Source organism: Gymnoscopelus microlampas (assembly GCF_963454915.1).
Source record: "Gymnoscopelus microlampas genome assembly, chromosome: 21".
NCBI lineage: Eukaryota > Metazoa > Chordata > Actinopteri > Myctophiformes > Myctophidae > Gymnoscopelus > Gymnoscopelus microlampas.
In genome coordinates, this window is record NC_139958.1 from 25,528,696 (window position 1) to 25,549,347 (window position 20,652).

Consider the following 20,652-nt stretch of genomic DNA (forward strand, 5'->3'; position numbering starts at 1 on the left):
AGTTGATTAATGGGTTCTCTCTCCTCATAGGAAATTGTTGACCCACCTGAAAATGCAATTTATGTTTATTAAAGAGCTGGAGAGATGGGGAGAAGCATAGGCGGCGGGTAATGAAGGCTAGGGTAGGCTAAGCCTTCCCAAATGTTATCCTGGAAATTTTTTGAAATTGAGCAAATTATATATAATAAATGTGCGCAGCATTATATATTGTGTGTGCTGTCGCTGCAGCCCCCTGGTGACAATCACGCCTACCCGCCGATCAAAGGAGCACCCTCTCCGCCCCCTCCCTTCAGCAGAAAATAACGTGCATTACTGCGTTCACATCAGCGCAGGCTGCGCAGCACTGCTTGTCACCCTATAACCGAAATAAACTTAATAAAGTAACCAAAAAAGTAACTTTATCCACGGGAAACCCGAAAAAAATCGCGCGCGCGCTTTGCGCGCGCGCGGGGGGGGGGACACATGCACGCGCGCTGCGCGCGCGTGCATGTGTCCCGTACTAGCCTTCCCAAATGTCGGACTCACCCGCCGCCTATGGGGAGAAGCCTGTTACTGAACAAACACGATATAGCAATGATTAGATCTGAATATTGTGTGTGTGAACAAACACTATATAGCAATGATTAGATCTGGTGTGTGTGTGTGTGTGTGTGTGTGTGTGTGTGTGTGTGTGTGTGTGTGTGTGTGTGTGTGTGTGTGTGTGTGTGCGTGTGCGTGCGTGCGCCACTGAGGGGTCGTGTGATTAGCCATAAAGCGCTGACTTTATTTGTGCCTATCATTTTGTTTAATGATGAATAAATGTTATTGTCACCATCAGCCAGCCAGGCATAATTTATAACATTAAAATATATCGACCCGGACGGCTGGCATAGTGGTCGGGGCACTGACAGTGTGTCGCGGGTTCGAATCCCGATCCCGACGACCTTTGCTGCATGTCACTCCACAAAAAAATAAAATAATAATAATAATGATATGTATATATATATATATATATATATATATATATATATATATATATACACACACACACACACACACACACACACACACACACACAATCAACTTCTCGTTTTCTGATCTAATCTCTTCTGCTTTGGTGGCAGTGCTGGTAACTGGAAGTTGAGTCATTCTTTTGAAAATGCAAAGGCATTTATCTTGCTAAATGCCAACTGTGAACTAAAGGACTTCGACTTGACTTCTCTGTCGGTGCAATTACCTCGACAGCTGAATTGACATTCAAGGCCCTTTCACAGAGAGGCAGAAATTATGGTGTTTTGCCAGGTTGTGTTGCAAGGAAAAACGCAGGTGTATGCAGTGTTGGGTCATGATGCCATTGTATTGCGCCGGAAAAAGGGTCAGAAAAGAACATGTCTATCTGGGTGTCATGTTTCCATCACTGCCAGTGATGTCCTTTTGTCATGGGAATCAGGACTCGAGATTTCAATGTACAATAAAATATGTATTTGGGACAAACATGAATCTCCACTGGGACACGTTGGGACAAAGATGTTTCCCAATTGTACATATCACTGTCAATGATGGCGCGCAAATTCGCAACACTACACCGCTACACAAATCCTGTGAAATATTAATGTTCATAGACGCAGTACTCGTCATTCTCTCAGTCAGGTACAGAACTTCCTTGCTGACAGTACAGACAGACTGTCAAAATGGGAACTGCATCCAATACACACATTAGTACATTACAACAGCAAAGTGAGTCACTACAAAAGCGCAAACAAAATACTCCACGATAGTAGAGAGGGGCTCTTGTATGCGTAAGATTTTTTAAATCCTTTAAATATCTTACAAGACAAGGCAAAATACAGAGATAAAACCAAAAACAAGACAAGAGTGCTGACAGTCGATGAATGTATGCATTTTTTGTTTTTAGTTATGAACAATAGGATGAAAGGATGTTAAGCTTTCATTTAATTTCCTTTCGCTAACTAAATGTATCCAAAGAGTAGGTCAAAAAGTAATTTTTCTTCTTCTTTAGCTGTTTTTTAAAATAAGACTTTGGACTACACTGTGAGCATTGTTTTGGAGTTTATAAACTGATTTTTGATATAGTTCTGCTGTTGTTAATCTCCTCCATTTGACTTCAATTCATCAAGTGTTTTCTTATTTTTTGGAAAGGAATGTTATACAAATGACAATCCTCCTTTTATTCAAGTCATCGTGGGGTATGTAAATGATAGAAAAGAAGGGGAAAAAAAACTTTTGAACTACTAGATAAAAGTGGTATTTTGTAGGTATTTTGTCAGAGAGAGATTCAAGATTGAAGATTCAGTGGGGTTGTTTGGGATTCTTGCCAGTTACTCTTTTACAAATAATAGTGATGATACATTTCATCACATTCTCTGTGAATGTTTTAGTCCCTGTGTGACTTTCATCTCAGCCGATACTGTGTGCTTCTCCCTTGTTCAAGTGAATGGCTGTCAACAGCAATTACTTCCAGCAACACATCGGCAGTGATCTCTGCCATGTTTCATCAATACATTCCAAAGCGTCATGCTTTTTGCTGCTAAAGCTTGTGTCAACCCGGTAGACAAGTAAAATAAGGCACTGAACCATCAACGACTTATAATCTTTGTTTGTTTATTTTGACGTGAACTTCCAAGTTTATTGTCACATCACAAGTTGACAGATGTAAAAGAGTGGGATAAGAATGTATGAAATGTCTGGGAATGGAGTGTATTCACAGGCACGTATTCACAGTCATATACATAAAGTGATAGGGCTGGTGTAACAGCATTGGAGTGTTTTCACAGTCATTTATACATTTGAAAGTGTATAAATGACTGTACCTGTCCAGTATACTGTTCAGCGGCCTGGTGGCCTGGCGGCCTGGCCGTGGGAACTGTCCCTTTAGGCTTTTAGTTTGGGTTTTGATACTGCAGTGTTGCCTGCCTGATGGCAGCAGCGTGAACAGATTGTGGCTGGGGTGTAGGCATGTCACAATTATTACATAATCGTGTAATCACAATTATTTTATATAATCACAATTATTTTTGCATAATCGTCATAATCAATTCATTTATGAACAATTTCATATTTTTAAATAGCCAATCTATAAGCCAATCTATAAGCTCAAAACGCATCGCGATGCGACGCGTTTTGAGCTTATAGATCGGCTATTTATTTTTTAGTATAAAGTATAAAAGTATAAAATGAAATGTGTTATTTGTCATATCTGCTCTGTGCAACTTTTGTTTACGAAAGCTAAAAGCCAAACAGAAATGTAATTTTTATTCATAATGTTCCATTAATTTTCAACGACAGAAACACAATCAAATCGTTAATCGCAATTATTTGAGTGATAATGAATCGTCAACTTAAATTTGTAATCGTGACAACCCTACTGGGGTGGTGAGTGTCTTTGATATGTTCTGTAGGGAGGGAAGCTCACCTCCAACAATGCGCTGAGCCGTCTGCTCCACTCTCTGTAGTGTTCTGTGGTCGAGGGCGGTGCAGGTCCCATACCGGACGGTGATGCAACTCATAAGAATGCTCTCCACGGTGCTGCTGTAGATCATCCAGTGGATGCGGGAAGTCATGCTGAATTTCTTCAGCCGTCTGAGGCAGTACAGGCACCGCTGAGCCTTTTTCACCACGTGTGTGTGTGGTGTGTGTGTGTGTGTGTGCAGCCCAAGTGAGGTCCTGGCGTTTTTCGCACTGGCAGATTCGTCTGGTTTCCAGGCTAGCGATGTGCATGCCAAGGAACTTGAGGTCACCGACCCTTTTCCACTGTGACGCGGGGGGTTTCTTCTTAACTTTGAGTGCAAGGTCGTTCTCATGACATCATTGTGTCAGTGAACTGACCATGACCTTGTTGCTGGAGCTGTGCCTAGACACGTAGTCAAGTGCGTCTAGACGAATCCACAGACCACAGCCTGCGGTGTCGCGGTGCGGACACCGCAGCTATGGCTGCCTACATGGCAGCGCGTCTGTGGATTTGTGTATAGAGAGTAGAGGAGAGGGCTCATCATGCAGCCCTGAGGGGCTCCTGTGGTCAGTGAGTGAATCTGATGTGATTTTGAGTGGCAGGAATTATTGTGTTGAACGCTGAGTTGTAGTCTTCAAACATTAGTACACAGCAGTTACTCCCCTCCAGGTGAGAAAGGGATGTGTGAAGCGCCATGCTAATTGACTATTGCATCGTCAGTGGATTGGTATTGACGATATATAAATTGCCATACTGTAAGTCTGTCACCAAACTCTCATCTCAAACAGCACTTTCTGACAATTAAGGTGATGGTGACAGGTCTCCAGCTGTTCAGGTATGTTACCTTGGAGTGCATGGCGACGGGCACAATCGTGGACATCTTGAAGCCCACATGGGGGAACAGCCTGGGAGAGGGAGGTTGCAATCCCCGCAGGACCCCTATTTTGACAGCGTGACTTTGTGCCATGCTGCATGGTCTTAACTTTCGCTGTGGGGGTGTATCCAGTGCAATCCTATCTACAGGATGCTAAAATGCCCGTAGTGTCTGTCTACGGGCATTTTAAACTTTTTTAAACTGTGTGCGTACAGGAGTGATTGTTTGTCTTTGTGACTGTATGATTTGATTGAGCATCTAGGGAAGGGTCGGAGGTTAAGTAGTGGGATTGATCATTAGTGAAAACTACTCAATAGTCCCACAGGAAACACTGTTCACAAATGATGAAGAAAATACTATTTTACCGTAGTAAAACATTTACAAAAACATAGTGTTTGTCGAACCACTAACTTAACTGTCATGCTTTTCTTTTTGCTGTTTGTTCCAAATGCTTTCCAAGAAACACAAACAGAAAGAGAACCCCTGCATTACCCTTACACTTAGACATAAGCTTTGCTTTTACACTTTACGGGGGCAGGGTTGCCAGATCTGCTTATTATAATTTCCCCGCAAGATTTTATTTGAAAATAGCCGATCTACAAGCTCACAACGTGTCGCATCGCGACGCGTTGTAAGCTTGTAGATCTGCTATTTTCAAATAGCTGATGTATATGTTAAAGTGCTCATGTGGCCTATAGTTGCTTCTTTTGGGCTGGTTTTCCTAGACCTGGTTGCTTGTTTCTCACAGAATCTGGCAACACTGTTTAGGGGGGCAGTTCAATCTGTTGTTGTTCCATCTCTATATTGATCTGCTTTGTGGACTGTGTGACCTGCAGATTGGATTACTACCTGGAGCTATTCCAACTTGAAGGAAGAATAGCTAATGTTATTTTGTGTTTGTAGACAGCTTAGATAGCTAGAGACAGTGTGATCCATGCTAACTTCATATCGAAAGTCACTGGAGAGACATGTCACAATGAAAGATAATATGGTTTAAAGTAGACAGATTACCCACAAAGGAATTTAGCATAGTTTCCTTCCATGTCTTGGAGGTATTTTAGTCTCAGCAAATTATCTATGGTTATATTTCAATTGCACATACCCTCCCTGATATACCTTGAGATATACTCATGTCACTCTGTATTATGCTTTAGTGAGCTCAAGTCACGTAGCATTGTGACATAATACAGTTTGTCATTGCTATAGGTGATCGGAAGTGACATCAGAAATAATGAAAAGTATGGGAATCCCAGTCGTCCATAGTGAAATAATTCATCATTGTAGAGCTTTACCACAAATGGGTATCTCTATCATGGACCTGGTTGTTATATTTTGTTACATTTTCAGTTCTATTTTAGGGTGTATTCATGTCACAGTTGAGTTCTGCTTCATGTTGACAGTGAGACTCTACAGTATGCTGCCATATATGCTTGTTAATGATAGTGACTTTCACCATAGATTCTTCATAGTTTACCAACAAGACCACTGGGCTATATTCAAAGAATGTTGGAAAACGTAATCGTATGAGGTATGGGCCACTGAAGACACTAGTTAAAGAATGATGAGTAGCCACGCACTCACTAGGTGAGTAGGTCCGATGCAACAATTTATAGAGACGCAAGCAGTCAGGGCAGCCCTGACCAAGGCAACTTAGCTGAACATTGGTTCAACTTCTTTTAGTTTCGTTTTTTTAGTTCTCAATAAACCGTAGATCGCATTTGGCTGGTGTGAGCGGAGGACAGTTTACACCCACGTTAAATGTCTGAGATTGGGACTGCTTATCTAATGCAGTGTTTCTCACCCTGGAGTGAAGTACAGTACAATTCATACACAAAACAAGGGTTAGGGGGGAAAAAACAAGGGAAATTGTGAATTTCTCTGTATAATTTATGGCCACAGGGTACAATGACAACAGAACTTTATACAGTGCAAAAAGACTCCAAGACATTGACCACACTTCATAAAAAGACCACCTCCCATTTGGCATTAATTTACTATAGTGTAGTTGTACCTTCATGAGTCACTTAAGTGACTCCCCATGGGATTTTAGAATCTATGTGTCTAAAGTAGTATTGTGTAAAGTGTTGGTTCTCAAAGTGGGGTCCGGGGACCCCCAGGGGTCCCTGGGGGGGTTCCAAGGGGTCCCCAGCAAAATGTGTTAATATAGCGTCACAATATTTTTTACCTTTTATACTTTGGCTATTCAAAAATAGCAGATATACAAGCTCATAGCGCGGCACCGACTGCCGCACTATGAGCTTGTAGATCTGCTATTTTTGAAAAATCGTGAAAATGTGTGCACATTTTTGAATATGTATATTTTTTAACCCAACATTTGTAACTCAAATCTTTGCTTCTGGGGGTCCCTGGCACAGCATATTTTCAGGTGGGGGTCCGCGGCCACATACATATCAATTTGAGGGTCCTTGGCACGAAAACGTTTGAGAACCACTGGTGTAAAGGATTAATGATGTCATCTTTTGCAGTTATTGTAGTAATGTTAAGGAGTCACTGAAAAGAACTGCAGAATTTAAATGACAGCAGATTGTGTTAGTTACTGACTAGCTTATTGATTTATTCATATTCATTCAAGAAAACGACAGAGTCTAATAACGGCGTGGACTCTCTGTCCAATCTTTAGCCATCGACAGTAAGTTACTGCTTGCAGTTTGTGAACAAAGCCTCATAAATCACCATGTGGGGCTGAGCGGTGAAGCTGCGCTACACAGACTATAGCTGCTTGTGTGCATGTCCTAGTGTGGTGACGGTGTGTGCACCTCATTTGAATCAACGATGCATTGCGAGATTGTAGATCTGCCATTTTCAGCATGTGACACCATTGGACGACAAAGAATAAATCAAGCATTATTATGGCCAGAGTTCTACTCTTGAGGATCTTCAAGACTAAATGTTGTACTTGTACAATTCTGTCAATATAGATCGTCTCCAGTCTCTTCACTCAGGGTCGACATCTCCATTTATCTTTTTTGTGACCTTTGACTAAAGTTCAGGGTTCACGGGTCACCCACAGCTGTCCAATAGGGTGTCTGCCGCTGATTAATGTCTTAAAAAGCTGTTTCGTCCTCCTCTCGCTTATTATATGCATCTCTCATTGTCATTCTTGTTCCCTCTGTTCCTTCACCAACCTCTGTTTCTCCTTCATAATTTCACTGTGTTGTGTTCCACATTCTTTTTGCCTTTTCTTCTGCTACCATGTCCCCTCTGTCCTCTCCATCACTTCATTTGCTCCATCCATTCGCCTCATCTGTCCACTCCTGTCCGTCTCATCTCTCTTTTCTCTCTTCTCACCGCACTACACTCTTCTATGCTTCATCTCACCTCTGCCCTCTCTCCCAGCCGTCTTTCCTCTCCGTCTCCCCCATTTCTTCTTTATCACTCCCTCGTGAACACTGCTCCATTCATTTTGAACTCCTTCTCTCTCTGTCGCTTGCTCAGTCACCTCCGATTTACCCATCTCTATCTCATTGCCCCCCAACTCACCCTTTATCTCTCTCCCTCTCCCTCTCCCTCTCCCTCTCTCCCTCTCCCTCTCCCTCTCCCTCTCCCTCTCTCTCTCTCTCTCTCTCTCTCCCTCTCTCCCTCTCTCCCTCTCCCTCTCCCTCCCCCTTCCTCTCTGTCTTCCGGTCTGAAACTTGTCTGTATTATGAGCAACGTTGATTGTATTAAGTGTCTGCCAAACGGTGGATAATTCAATGAGTCACACTGAGATGGCACTGTTATAATCCACTTAATGAAACCAATACAGTATATTGATATGTTCTGTCTTTTTGTCATTCTCTCCCTGTTCTTCTGTCCATGTTTTCCTCTTGTCCTGTCTGTCTGTCTGTCTGTCTGTCTGTCTGTCTGTCTGTCTGTCTGTCTGTCTGTCTGTCTAAGTACACATATCTATCTTCTCTCTCTCTATATATATGTGTGTGCGTGCGTGTAGAACGAACAAACTTTTTATTTATATTAATATTTATTTATAAATCCCTCTCTCTTGCTCCCTCTCTACTGTGCTTTCTGTAGGGTGTTGATGGAGAGGCATTCGAATGACAGCCGGGACAGTGGTCATCACTGGAGGAATTCTAGCTACAGTCATCTTACTGTGTATCATTGCAATACTGTGTTATTGTAGGCTGCAGGTAAGGTCACAACTTCTTCTTACCAATAGTCTCTTACCAATAGTCTCTCTCTCTATATATATATCTCTCTATCTATCTCGCCTCTTCACCTCCCATTGTCCCCCCCCCCCCTGTAGGAATGAATAAACCATTGTAAAGCGCTTTGAGCACTTGGAAAAGCGCTATAAAATGCAATTCATTATCACATAATAACCAGCCTTTACTTGTCTGGACTTTATTCTCTTATGTTATTATTAACATAGTGTTATCACAAATGTTAAGCAGGGTGTACACCTCCAGTTATGTCAGGGCTTTAACACCACAGTTATTAGGAATAAAAATGCACTTTTGATGCTTTTTAAGGAACGGCACTAAGCAGAAAATGACGATGTTTGAGCATTGGCTTTCATCAGCATTTCCTCATGCTCAGTCTGCACCCCATCTCCTCTTTAATTTTTTTTGCTGAACATTGGTACATTAGTTATAACCTTCTACTGTATGCCATTTGCTACAAAGAATTGGGTTCTGTGTTTGAAATGGGAGCTTCAACAGTTCTTTGGTCTGTTCTGCAAGTTGTCAAAATGCAGATATGACCTCTGGTAGATACGATAAAATGTGTGTCTATCTGGGACATCTTGTCAGGTGCTGTGTAGAATGAAAAATAATAAATGCCATCATACTGGAATAGAATGTCAATGAAAATATGTAATTTTCTTTTAATCTCACATCAATAAAACCGCTGGGAGGCATTTTTCAGTATGTTGATATAGTGTATGAGTTTGTTAGTATGGAATCCAGACTAAGTCGCTTCGTTCAGCGTTTGTTTTTTTTACACTCAGCTTCTCCGTCCGGGAGTCTACCTGTGTGAAAGGGATGGTTTCGAAAGTCCACAAGCCAAAGATTCTGATTGGTCTGTGGACAGGGCGGGACTAGCCTGGTTCCAGACGAATCTGCCAGTGCAAAAAAAAAAAAAAATGCAAATTAGCAGTGACATTGACTGGCCACGCGAGGCTAGGGCTGGACCAGAGCCTTCCAATGTAATGGTCTGTGGGCGGGGAGGGAACTAAAATTCAAGTGGCTTCAAGTCACCTTCCTACTGTGATTCGTTGAGCACGACCCAATCAGCAATGACGTGCCTACGTAACAGGTGACGTTTGTATAGGGCCCCAGCTGTGGTAAGCTGCACTCCCAGAGTCGGCCACCAGAGACTTGCGCTTAACTTTTCCCTCCCAGTTCTGGCGGCTTGGGTACCATGGGTACTCTGACAACGGGTATTGCATAACCGGGTGGGGCATGCATTCCCAACTTGCATCGTTCCCGAGTTGGCCAGTCGAGTTAGGGAAATATGAAAAACATTAATCAACAACAGTGATTACTGTGTCTTTATTGAGAGATAACTTATTTTATTTAGTATTTTCATCAATACGCAACAACATAAAATCAAAAGGGATAACTTTTTACACGGCTGAGGATTATCCTTAGCTTTTGCATATACTGTAACTTAGATAAAGAACATTATCTACATACCATATTCTCTGCTTTCAGCCTAGAGCATGTACTGCATAACAGCAGAATTCTTGTGCTCAAACTAATTCGGAGAACTGTGGAAACTTTTAGTAGGCTAACTGCATCTGCCAGAGAAAAAAAGGAGTGTCTATGTTTTGCTGTTTATAATAAATGTACTGTAAACTATGTAAGAAATTAAGAGAAAGAAAGAAAAAAATAAACTAAAAAGATTTAGATGGATTACCAAATAGTATTTAATTATCCGTTTAGCTTCCATTTGTATTTTTTTGTTTAGTAAACATACAAGAGCAAGAGTAAAATACAGAGCAGGACGATCTGAAATAACTAACTAACTAAAACCCAAACTCACGTTCAGATTTGTGGTGGAGTGATTTAAGTGGGTCACACAGTTCCAGGATTTAGCAGATGGTACTGGTATCTCTGTATCTAGACTGTCTTTAGAACTGTATTCATAATAAAGGGCATATTTGTACAGCACTTTTCTCAACCAAGTTGGTTGAGAAAATTGACTTAATAGCAACATGGCCGCCGTGTGAATATGGTCATTGAGAGGCCTGGGTACCGTGAACATTTTGTGAGAGAATTTGTATGATCTGAACGTAAGTCCAGGTACAGTCTGGAAATAGATTGGAGGAGGACTGGAAAATGGCTTTTGGAATCATTTAAAGGACAACTTTGTTTTTTTTTACAACCAAGGTTTATATTTTAGCTTGTAATTAAAGTAAATAAATGATGAGTGTAATTTTTTTTTCATTTACTGCTTTCTATAGTTTTAGCATTTTTTGCGATATTTTTTACAGTGGGCGGGGGCATTCTGTCCGGTGGCTAAATATGCCTTTTTTACACAATAAAAAAGGTCCGGCTGTCTGAGATGGCCAGATGTGAGTTATTGGGGGCTAGAAGAGCTACTGTAAATAATAATAAAGAAAACGCCGGGTTAATGTGTTAAAAAAATACATATTTAGCCACCGGACAGAATGCCCCCACCCACTGTGAAAACACTGTAAAAAAGATTGTGAAAATTGCTAAAACTATAGAAAGCAGTAAATTTGAAATTTTTAACACTCATCTTTTATTTACTTTAATTACAATCTAAAACATAAACATTGGTTGTAAAAAAACAAAGTTGTCCTTTAAGAAAAAACAAACACATTTATATATACTAGTAGTCTAGTACAGTATATATATGCAGTATTCTCAGCAAAATATGATTGTCCATTGAGGACATGACATTTGTAGCTGTTGTTTGAAATAGGAGAAAGATAAGTGGATTCCTCAAGCAGAGGGTTGAAGACGGGTAAGAAGACAAATACAAGGACAGTGACCTCATCACTGATGGGAAGATTAAAGGAAGAGCAGTAACACTCTAAAGACATATGTAGGCTTAATTATAATGTATTAATGGGATTTGTCATTTCACAAATAAACCAATCTGCCAAACGATTGCTTTTCCTGTAATTGTTATTCAGGCAATACCGCAGATTTTGACATTTCATGATAACAAATGCCCGTCCTGTCCCTAACTTTGACTTTGTCTTCATATCTCTCCCTCTATCCTTTGTCTTCTCATTGCCTTTATTCTCCTCCCTCCCTCTCTCCTGCACATTCTGGTTTTCCTTCCTTTTTTATTTTCCTCCCCATCATTCCGCCTCCCGCCTCTTCCTCCCCTCCCCTGTGTCTCCGCTCTATCGTCCCTCTCGTTCTCTCTCCTTCCTCTCCACCTCATTGTCACGTACGGCCCTTCTCCTTTACCCTTCACCTGTAGTATTATTGCTGTAAGAAAGAAGAATCCGAGTCGGAGGAGGAGGAGCCCGACTTCGCCGTCACGTCCCGCCTCCCGCCGGTCCACTCCAATCACAACATTGTGGCAGCTTCTGCCGCCGCCTCCTCCTCCGTCCCCAATGGCCCTGTCCTTTTCTCCACCCCTCCCCTGGCCAGGAAATTGACACGGTCGCAGACGTTCTGTCCGTCGTGCACGCACTATGAGCTGCCGTTCTACCTCCAGCCCCCTCAGCCCCAGCTCCACCACCAGCCGGAGGGGCTGAGGAATGGGGGCGAACGGATCAGCTATCGCAGCGTTCAGCAGCAGGACCTGGACCTGCCCGTGCCCCTGGAACTAACCAGTTACCGCAAGCACAACCTTCCCCGGTCAGCCACCATGAGGGACATGTTCGCACGCAGCTGCAGTATCAGCACTGATGTTTAGCGGAAGGTTGGGTAGATTTGTACTGACGTGAAAGTGGATGGGCTGTGACTAAGAACGGGCCTGGAGCTGGGTGTAGCCTTTTTTTTTAATCTCACCCAGTTTGTACCGGTCTGGTCTGGTCTGGTCTGGTCTGGTCTGGTCTGGTCTGGTCTGGTCTGATCGGTTCTGGTTCTGCTGACTTGGAACTCACTTGGCACTCAGGACAGATCCGTCAAGAGGTTTTATGCTCAGTGTTTAAGGTCATTTCATAATAACACAAGCTCCTAAATCTGTTATGTTTTGAATTGTTCTCTTTTTACCAAAAAGAGAGAGCGAGCAAGGAAAACAACAAAACATTTTCAGATTTGACAAACTTTGTGGAGCCCTACTTGGCCCAAAGACCCATGCGCTACCCACCATGTTAAAATGACATACCTGCAAAATATTTTCTTATACCATGGTTGCTGAAAATAGAACATGTGTCCCTCTCATGTTACTGGAGGATCTGTCTTTTTCCCTACCCATGGAACATTCACATTATGGAATATAACTGAGTACCAACTGGAGAACTGGAGATGGATGGGGTGAGGTACAGTAGATTGTGGGACTTCATCTTGTAGCTGTCAACTGGTGAAGTTTTAGCTAAACTTATCTAAGGCCATTAGAACATAAAGGGCTCATAGAGGATGGAAGTTCCTAGTTATTTCAAACATCCTTTCATAGAGTTGCACCAGTTTGCCAAGAGGCTTTGTCTAAGTGCGGGATAACAGCATAGCCTCTGCCATGCTACAAGCCAAGACCACACTGTTCTTGGCTTGACAAGGTGCCAAAGGGGACTATTTGTTAGAATTTGCGTGTGTTTCTTTAACATACTCTTTGGCGCTGGAGCAATTGTTAAACCAGAATTCAGATTATACACAAAGAAAACATACAAGGAAGGAACCCAAATCCAGGTTGCAATAACATTTCTCACACACACACACACACACACACACACACACACACGCACACACACACACACACACACACACACACACACACACACACACACACACACACACACACACACACACACACACACATTTATACATGTGCTAAATGGTGGGGGAAGGGTATCATAGATGATGTGCCAATTTAGGCTAAGTGAGTACTAAGAGTTGAGAGTTGGCCTAACCTGGTTTAATGAAGCCTAAACGTGTCTGCAGCTGCTTTGTAAAGGTTTATTTTACTCTGAGATAATTTTGTTATTACTGATTATTATTAGAACACGTTGCATTATTGCGAAATGTTTCTACAGTAACACCTTACCTTTACTGTGCTCTTTATTACAGTTCTTCGCTGAAGTTTCAGGTTGTCAAATGTTCACCACATCCCATGTGTTATTGGGTTTATTGAATTCAATTAAGGCTCATCTATATATGTTTAACAGGACATGGCATAAACCACTTGATGAACTGAGGAATATGACATTTGCGCCATGTACCGGGTAATTAAGTCCTCTTGTTTATTTATTCAATTATTTATTTATTTATATTTTATCTGAACTCGGCTAACATGCCCAGAGGTGGTGCTGCTGATGTTATTCTGCCAGGAAGGGCAGTGGCTACATTTTATACCCATAGGCCACATGTTTAATGAGCAAAATTATTTATTGCCTGGATTTAATCAGAAGGAAGGTTGGTGGAAGGATGAGGGGCATGAAGCCACTGGCCCTGTTGTGGGTTATTGTCCTGTCCATCTCAGATACCTATATATGGGTAGTGGATTCTGTCTTGCCTTCTCTCTCTCTCTCTCTCTCTCTCTCTCTCTCTCTCTCTCTCTCTCTCTCTCTCTCTCTCTCTCTGACTCTCTGACTCTCTGCCTATCTGCCTCTCTGTTCAGTTGAACAACGATCATGCTCCTTTACTTTCCCACAAGATGCAACAGTGACTAGTTTTTCATCTTCCTTTTGTGACATGTGCTGTGCTTTCATGCAGACACACATCATGCATAGTGCATAGCATACTGTACATCCATACACACAATTCTTTTTCTCAGTGATGTTTCTTTTTTTAATAATCATTCAGTGACAGTTGCACAGGAAATTTAGTGCCATAAAGAATTATAAGAGAAATATATTAGATAATAGATATTATTATTGGTGTACTTTAAACTTCAGTGTTGCTTTTATCTTACAATATGTGAGTTATTTGCATTTGTTTATGTTCCAGCAGATTTTCAGACTCTAAATTACAGCAGCAATGTTTCTGTCATTGTTTCTAATGGTGTAACTAACAAACACATGGTTGCTAATAAAATGGTGTCAAAATATATTCAGCGTGCGTAATCATTGGCCACTTATTGCATCTGGCAGAGAAAAAACAAACTTTGGATGAGCAATTGACCCTACTGAATGTTGATTTAATTCATGCACTTGTATCATTCTCTTCTCTTCTTCCTCTCTCCTCAGCAAACCTTCCTTGCCCCTCGCCTTTTCTCAAGCTGATATTAATCTTGATATAATTGTTAACAAGTTTGATAATAAGACGTTGTTTAACCCAGACTACTCTGGGCAGGTCAGAATAGGCAAACATTTGGCAAAAATAGCAGATGTGCATCCACAGGGTTAACCACATTAACCCTGTTGTTCCTATTTTGGGCGAATTGTTCAATTTATATAAGATATATTGACCTACTATTTGTCGTAGGAAATATATAGGGCTTACAGTAAGTGGTTAAGAAACTGTTGCCCTTTTTTGTCAACAAACTGAACCCTGGTATCAGAGTGATATTCAATAAGTGGCAAAATGAGTGAGAAGGAATACACAGTTAACCACTTAAACCCTATATACATACTTAGTTGACTGGGGTCCCCCAGGGCTCTATACTTGGTCCCCTCCTTTTTTTCCTGAGTCTGCACTGAACATTAGATGAAACTTCAGACCTTTCCCTATTCCATTTTCTCTGTGAAATGTATGTTGGAAAGCAAGGCTTGCAGATGGATTCTTCCGTCCAGGCTGGCTGAGCGAAGCTGTTGCTGTGAGCTGGACCCGTGGTGTTGCAAAGAAGCTTACAGGTATACCCACAAGTGCACCATACCTAACTCACATACAATGTGCTGAGTGGTTAAACTAATTGTGCTTACTACTGAAGGTTCTGAAGGGGGAGGGTTTCCGCACCCAGCTGGGTACCGAAACCCGGCCACGCCGGGCAATGGAATACTAGATGTATACAAGTAATACAAAGCACATAGCGGTCCAGGAATTCCAGACATAACACTCACAATGACGTGTAGAACGGAACGAAAAATAATAGAACTGAATAGAATACTGAGCCCAGGATATCGTGCTACTTACTGTATACTGTAACAATTTGATAGGTATTCTGGATGGTGTGATTCTTTTCGCTACTGTTCTGCTCAGTGTTTCCAATATACATCAGTGACCCAGCTGTGAACACATGTGATGTGTTTTAACCTCAGGATGAACTGTAGGCTACATGCTACTGTACATGGGGACGTGACAATTACGAGGACTGTCTGCACACATTCACACGCATGGCCCACAAACAAATGCACACACACACGCACACACACACACACACACACACACACACACACACACACACACACACACACACACACACACACACACACACACACACACACACACACACACACACACACATATACACGCACCATCCAACTTGAATGAACACTGACACAGAATACATGCATACATGCACATTCATGTACAGTATATGCACAGGTTTGCATGGATTCATGTTTGCTCCAAACTCACTTAATCCCACGAGTATACTGTATGCATACAGCCTCAGTAGTGGTGTTTGAAGGGATCACATTACCACATGAGCCTGGAGATGAATGGCTGAACGGTGAACTCTGCTGAGTCATTCAAGTTTCTCAGAACCACTGTCACCAAGCGGGAAGAACACAGCTGTGGTCAAAAAGAGGATGTTTTCCTGCAGCAAAACACAGGAAGTTGAACATCTATCACAACTACCCCTGTTCATATTTTTTTTTTTTTACTGGGAAATAAATTAGTCTGCTTCTCCTCAAGCACTGTGTGGTACACAGTGCCTCCTTCTCCTCTTCCAAGGACAAGGATCACTGGAAGACTGAAGCTTGATTTATACTTTGTCGTACCATGCGTCATGCGCTGATCTACAAGCTCACAACGGGTTGGGTACCAGGCGACCTCTGCCGAGGAACTGGGGGAAGAAAAGAAAGGATGGAATACTTTGACCTTGCTCACTCATTGAACCATCGCACCCTCTGGGAAATGTAACGGTCCATCAAGACCAAGACCACACAACATCAACAGCTTGAGCCAATGAGCTCTATAAAGCCTGACTTATACTTGGTTGTGCACCGTGTAGCGCACCAAAATAGCAGAGTTGTGAGCTTGTACATCTGCTATTTTGGTGCACGATAGTATAAATGACCCTGAATCCACCTGAACTATCCATGCATTTTCCCCTAACACACTCCCGTAGTCTGTGGACTCATTTTTATTAGTTATCCGCGGCAGAATATAGTCTTATCATTTACTATTGTCAACATGTGTGTATGTGTTGTATGTGTGTGTGCGTGTGCGTGTGCGTGCATGTTTGTGTGCGCGCGGGTGTGTGTGCATGCGTGCGCGCATGTTTGCATGGACTGTTTGAATTATTTAGAGGCATAACCTCCAGTGCGGGCAGGCCTGGTAGCATGGCCTGTGGTGTGGTATCGATGTTTTATGACATGCGCTTTGAATCATCCCTCTGCTATATGAGCCCTACGCGCTCACCCTCCAGCAATCTACTCTCCACTCTCTCTCTCACACACAATCTCTCATTCACTCCATCTCTGCTATTACCTCACATCTCCCATTGTCTCATCTTGTCTCTCCTCCCTCTCTCTCACTCTGTATCCCCCTGTCCTTTCTCTTTGCGTTCTTCTGCCCTTTCCACCCTCTTTCTCTCATTTGTGTGTGTGTGTGTGTGTGTGTGTGTGTGTGTGTGTGTGTGTGTGTGTGTGTGTGTGTGTGTGTGTGTGTGTGTGTGTGTGTGCGTGTGTGTTTATGGTCTCTGGTAGTAATTCTCCAGCAGCAGAGTTTAGATGCAGTACAGAGGAGTGGCCAGGATGCCATGAATTATAAACATGATAGATAGGAGGCTTAATGTTCCTACTGGCTACTGACAGTGTTAACCAGTGTCTTCTTTCCTCATCTCTCTTCTCTTCTTCTTCTTCATCTTCCTCCACCACCACTTCTTTTCATCCCTCTTTTCTTTGTCTTCTTCCTTTGCTGTTCTTCTCCAACCACACACCTTTCATGTCCTCCTCTTCTCCACACTTTATCAATTTCTTCCTCTCATCTCGTCTTTCCTCTCATCTTCAACCACCTCCTCACACTCTCCATGTTTATTCAACCTCATCTGCCTTTCTCCTCTCCTCCGCTTATCATCAAATCCTCTTTCAGGTTGTAGGTAGTGAAGGATGAGTGTACAAGAATGAGCAGAGGAAATGACATTAACGTCAAACACCCCCCTGAGAACAATTTATACTTTGTTGTCACCACACATATCTTGTATCTCAATTGTCCTTTAATAGGACAACAAATACCCAGCAGTTCCAGGGTCAGCACACTGTGAAGAGGCTACAGGCCAAAATATAAATCTCTCCCTCTGAGAACGAAGGAGGATGATTAGTGAGTATTAATTTAGCTACAGCACATAGGGAGCTCTGCAGTGCAGGTTCCAGTTTAGGACTATGGCAGTTCATTTGTTGATAAATACTAAACAGTATGTCACATCATTTCACTTCAGCACAGATTACAGGCTTTACAACATATTAAGAAAATGGGATTTGCACATTTATGCAAATATATCAATTTTGTTTAACAAACTCATTTATCAAGTTAACACCAAGTCAACATACATTTTTGAGACTCGGACAAAGTAAGTCCAATTTAAATATGAGGATGGTGACAGGATTTGTGTACTGCAGCTCTACACTGTAAAATCTCTCAGGAACACTCCTGTATAGTAATAATATGTACTGTATGACGTATAGAAGGCAGGACAGCCATCTTGTATACATAATAATGACACAAAGACTTGATAGATGGCGATTATTTGGTGAGCATGGGTGTGTAATAACATTGTCTACAGTACCAGCATAGTGAATCCTAGCCTAATACAGTATTTCAGCATCTAATGGACACACAGATCAGACTTTCTCTGTCACTAGCATGCTTGTGTGACACATGCACACTCTATGCTCACTCAAACCCACAAACATAAGTGGATGCACACATGCGCACCACACACGCACACACGGAGCTATTGCTTCATCAGAGCTGGAGAGTGATGGGCCTCATACACACACACGCACACATGCACACATGCACACATGCACGCACACCAGGCCAGGACCCCTGTTTGTGATCCTGTCATTTCTAAAAGGATAAAATACTGGGGCTCTTGACTGAATTTTTCATTCTCCAGCCTCTCTGTGTAACAGATGATAAATAAGGAATGACTCCAGAGGACGTAGAATGGACGTGATTTTGTGTCTTCTGTCTCTGTTCTCTGTCTCCCCCCACGATTTCTCTCTCTCTCTCTCTCTCTCTCTCTCTCTCTCTCTCTCTCTGTCTGTCTGTCTGTCTGTCTGTCTCTTTGTCTATATGTCTGTCCATCTCTTATTTGCCATCTGTACAGTACAGTATGTGTCCTTATCTTCAGCATGAACAATAGCACTCAACATAACGACTGGGAATTTTAATTGTTCAATAATACATGCATTTTAAGAATTACGCCGTCAAATCTAATTATGCATTTTCCACCATGTAGGACCACAAAGATGTGGTGAAGGACATCCAGAGCGTTGCACCGCCACGAACACAGCCTAAAATATCTGAATTTGACCCCAATTCAACTGAGCCACGGAGTTTGATTTTATTTTATTTACAGAGAAAACCCACTGAGGCCAGTACTGTGTTTACAAGCGAAGAAACATTAGACATTCACAGTTTTGTACTATTTAAATTATTCGAATATGTTGTTACGCTATGTATTCAGTGACTTTTTCTGTACCCATATGTACACGCTGCAAATATTATTTTGTGTGTGTCTAGGACAGTGGTTCTGAACCTTCTCAACCCCATGTCGGGGTCCCCACATGATTTTTGGAGGGTCCACAGATGACTGTAAAGTGGTGACAGTACAAAAAAAGACCATTACTGCATCAAAAGTAATCAACAAATATATTTCATCCTGATTGGCTAAAAATGGCTTCCAAAGTTTGCAGGAGTGCTCCGTTTTGAACAAAATGCCTCAAATCATGAACACAGCATGCAATTTCCTTGAAATTGTGCACGCATATTTCCACTATGCCGGGGAAGAAATGCCACTTGAAAATGTTCAAATCAGCCTCATGGTGGCGCTATAACAGGCCGATTCCTGTTTTTACCTATAACTGCACCGATCTGTGTAAAACTTTGTAAGCGCACTCCCTAGAGGTCAAGGCAAAACCTTTGCCCTGCATTTTTCACATCTGCCTTTTATAGCGCCACCAGGAGGCCGACTTATGTAAAACATTTTTTTTAAAATATTACTCCAAATTTATCCAATTTTCACGCAAATCGGTACACATGATCTCTATAGTCATGTGATTAAGACGGATGTGCTTGATTTTTTATATTCCATCCTGATTGGCTAAGATTGACATCTAAGGTTTGCAGTAGTGGCTTGTTTTGAACAAAATGCCGCAAATCATGAACGCAGCGTCCGATTTTCGCACGCACATTCACACTATGTTGAGGAGTAAATGCCACCCTTTTAACATTGGCCTGTTATAGCGCAGGTCTAATTTAGCAAAAAAAGAAAATTTGAACAAAATGCCTCAAATCATGAATGCAGTGTCCGATTGCCATGCAAGGCCTAAGAAGAAATGGCACCCTTTTCACATTGGCCTATTATAGCGCCACTAGGAGGCCACAATAACCTACCTGACCTGGCGGAGACCTGTGCTCCGAGGAGCACTTTTTCTAGTTTTGTATTGTTTTTTTTACAAGGGGCTGAATATGTGAAGCTATTCCGCTGTCATTGGTATTTGTCCAGTGAGTGAACCATACTAATAAGGCTCTAGTCTAGCAGGTCTATGTGGAATAGACAGCTGTGTGTGTGTGTGTGTGTGTGTGTGTGTGTGTGTGTGTGTGTGTGTGTGTGTGTGTGTGTGTGTGTGTGTGTGTGTGTGTGTGTGTGTGTGTGTGTGTGCATGCAGGTGGTGTGTGAATGTATTATTGTGTGTGTAGTTAGCAAAAGTGTGGTTGGCAGAGGCCTGAATGTGACCTTTTGCTTCATTAATCCTCTACCGATTTAGAATACTTGCTTGGAATCACACTGAGACAGTTCGGGTGATAGTGATTGAAAGCTTCACACTGTAGCAGATAGGCAACTGTATGACTCTCTGATTATATAAGGTTTTTTCTCAGTAAAAAGAAAAAGAGTGGGC

General features: G+C 42.1%; 1 protein-coding gene across 1 annotated transcript; it reads left to right on the forward strand.

The window, feature by feature from the left end:
• Positions 1-8,344: 8,344 nt before the first annotated feature.
• On the forward strand, positions 8,345-12,179 carry LOC311038145 (protein FAM163B-like; the record flags this gene model as incomplete). The annotated part of the gene is made up of 2 exons (XM_084047505.1): positions 8,345-8,467; positions 11,739-12,179. The coding sequence occupies exons 1-2, from the start codon at positions 8,375-8,377 to the stop codon at positions 12,177-12,179; spliced, it is 534 nt and encodes a 177-aa protein (XP_083903631.1). The 5' UTR covers positions 8,345-8,374.
• Positions 12,180-20,652: the final 8,473 nt, after the last annotated feature.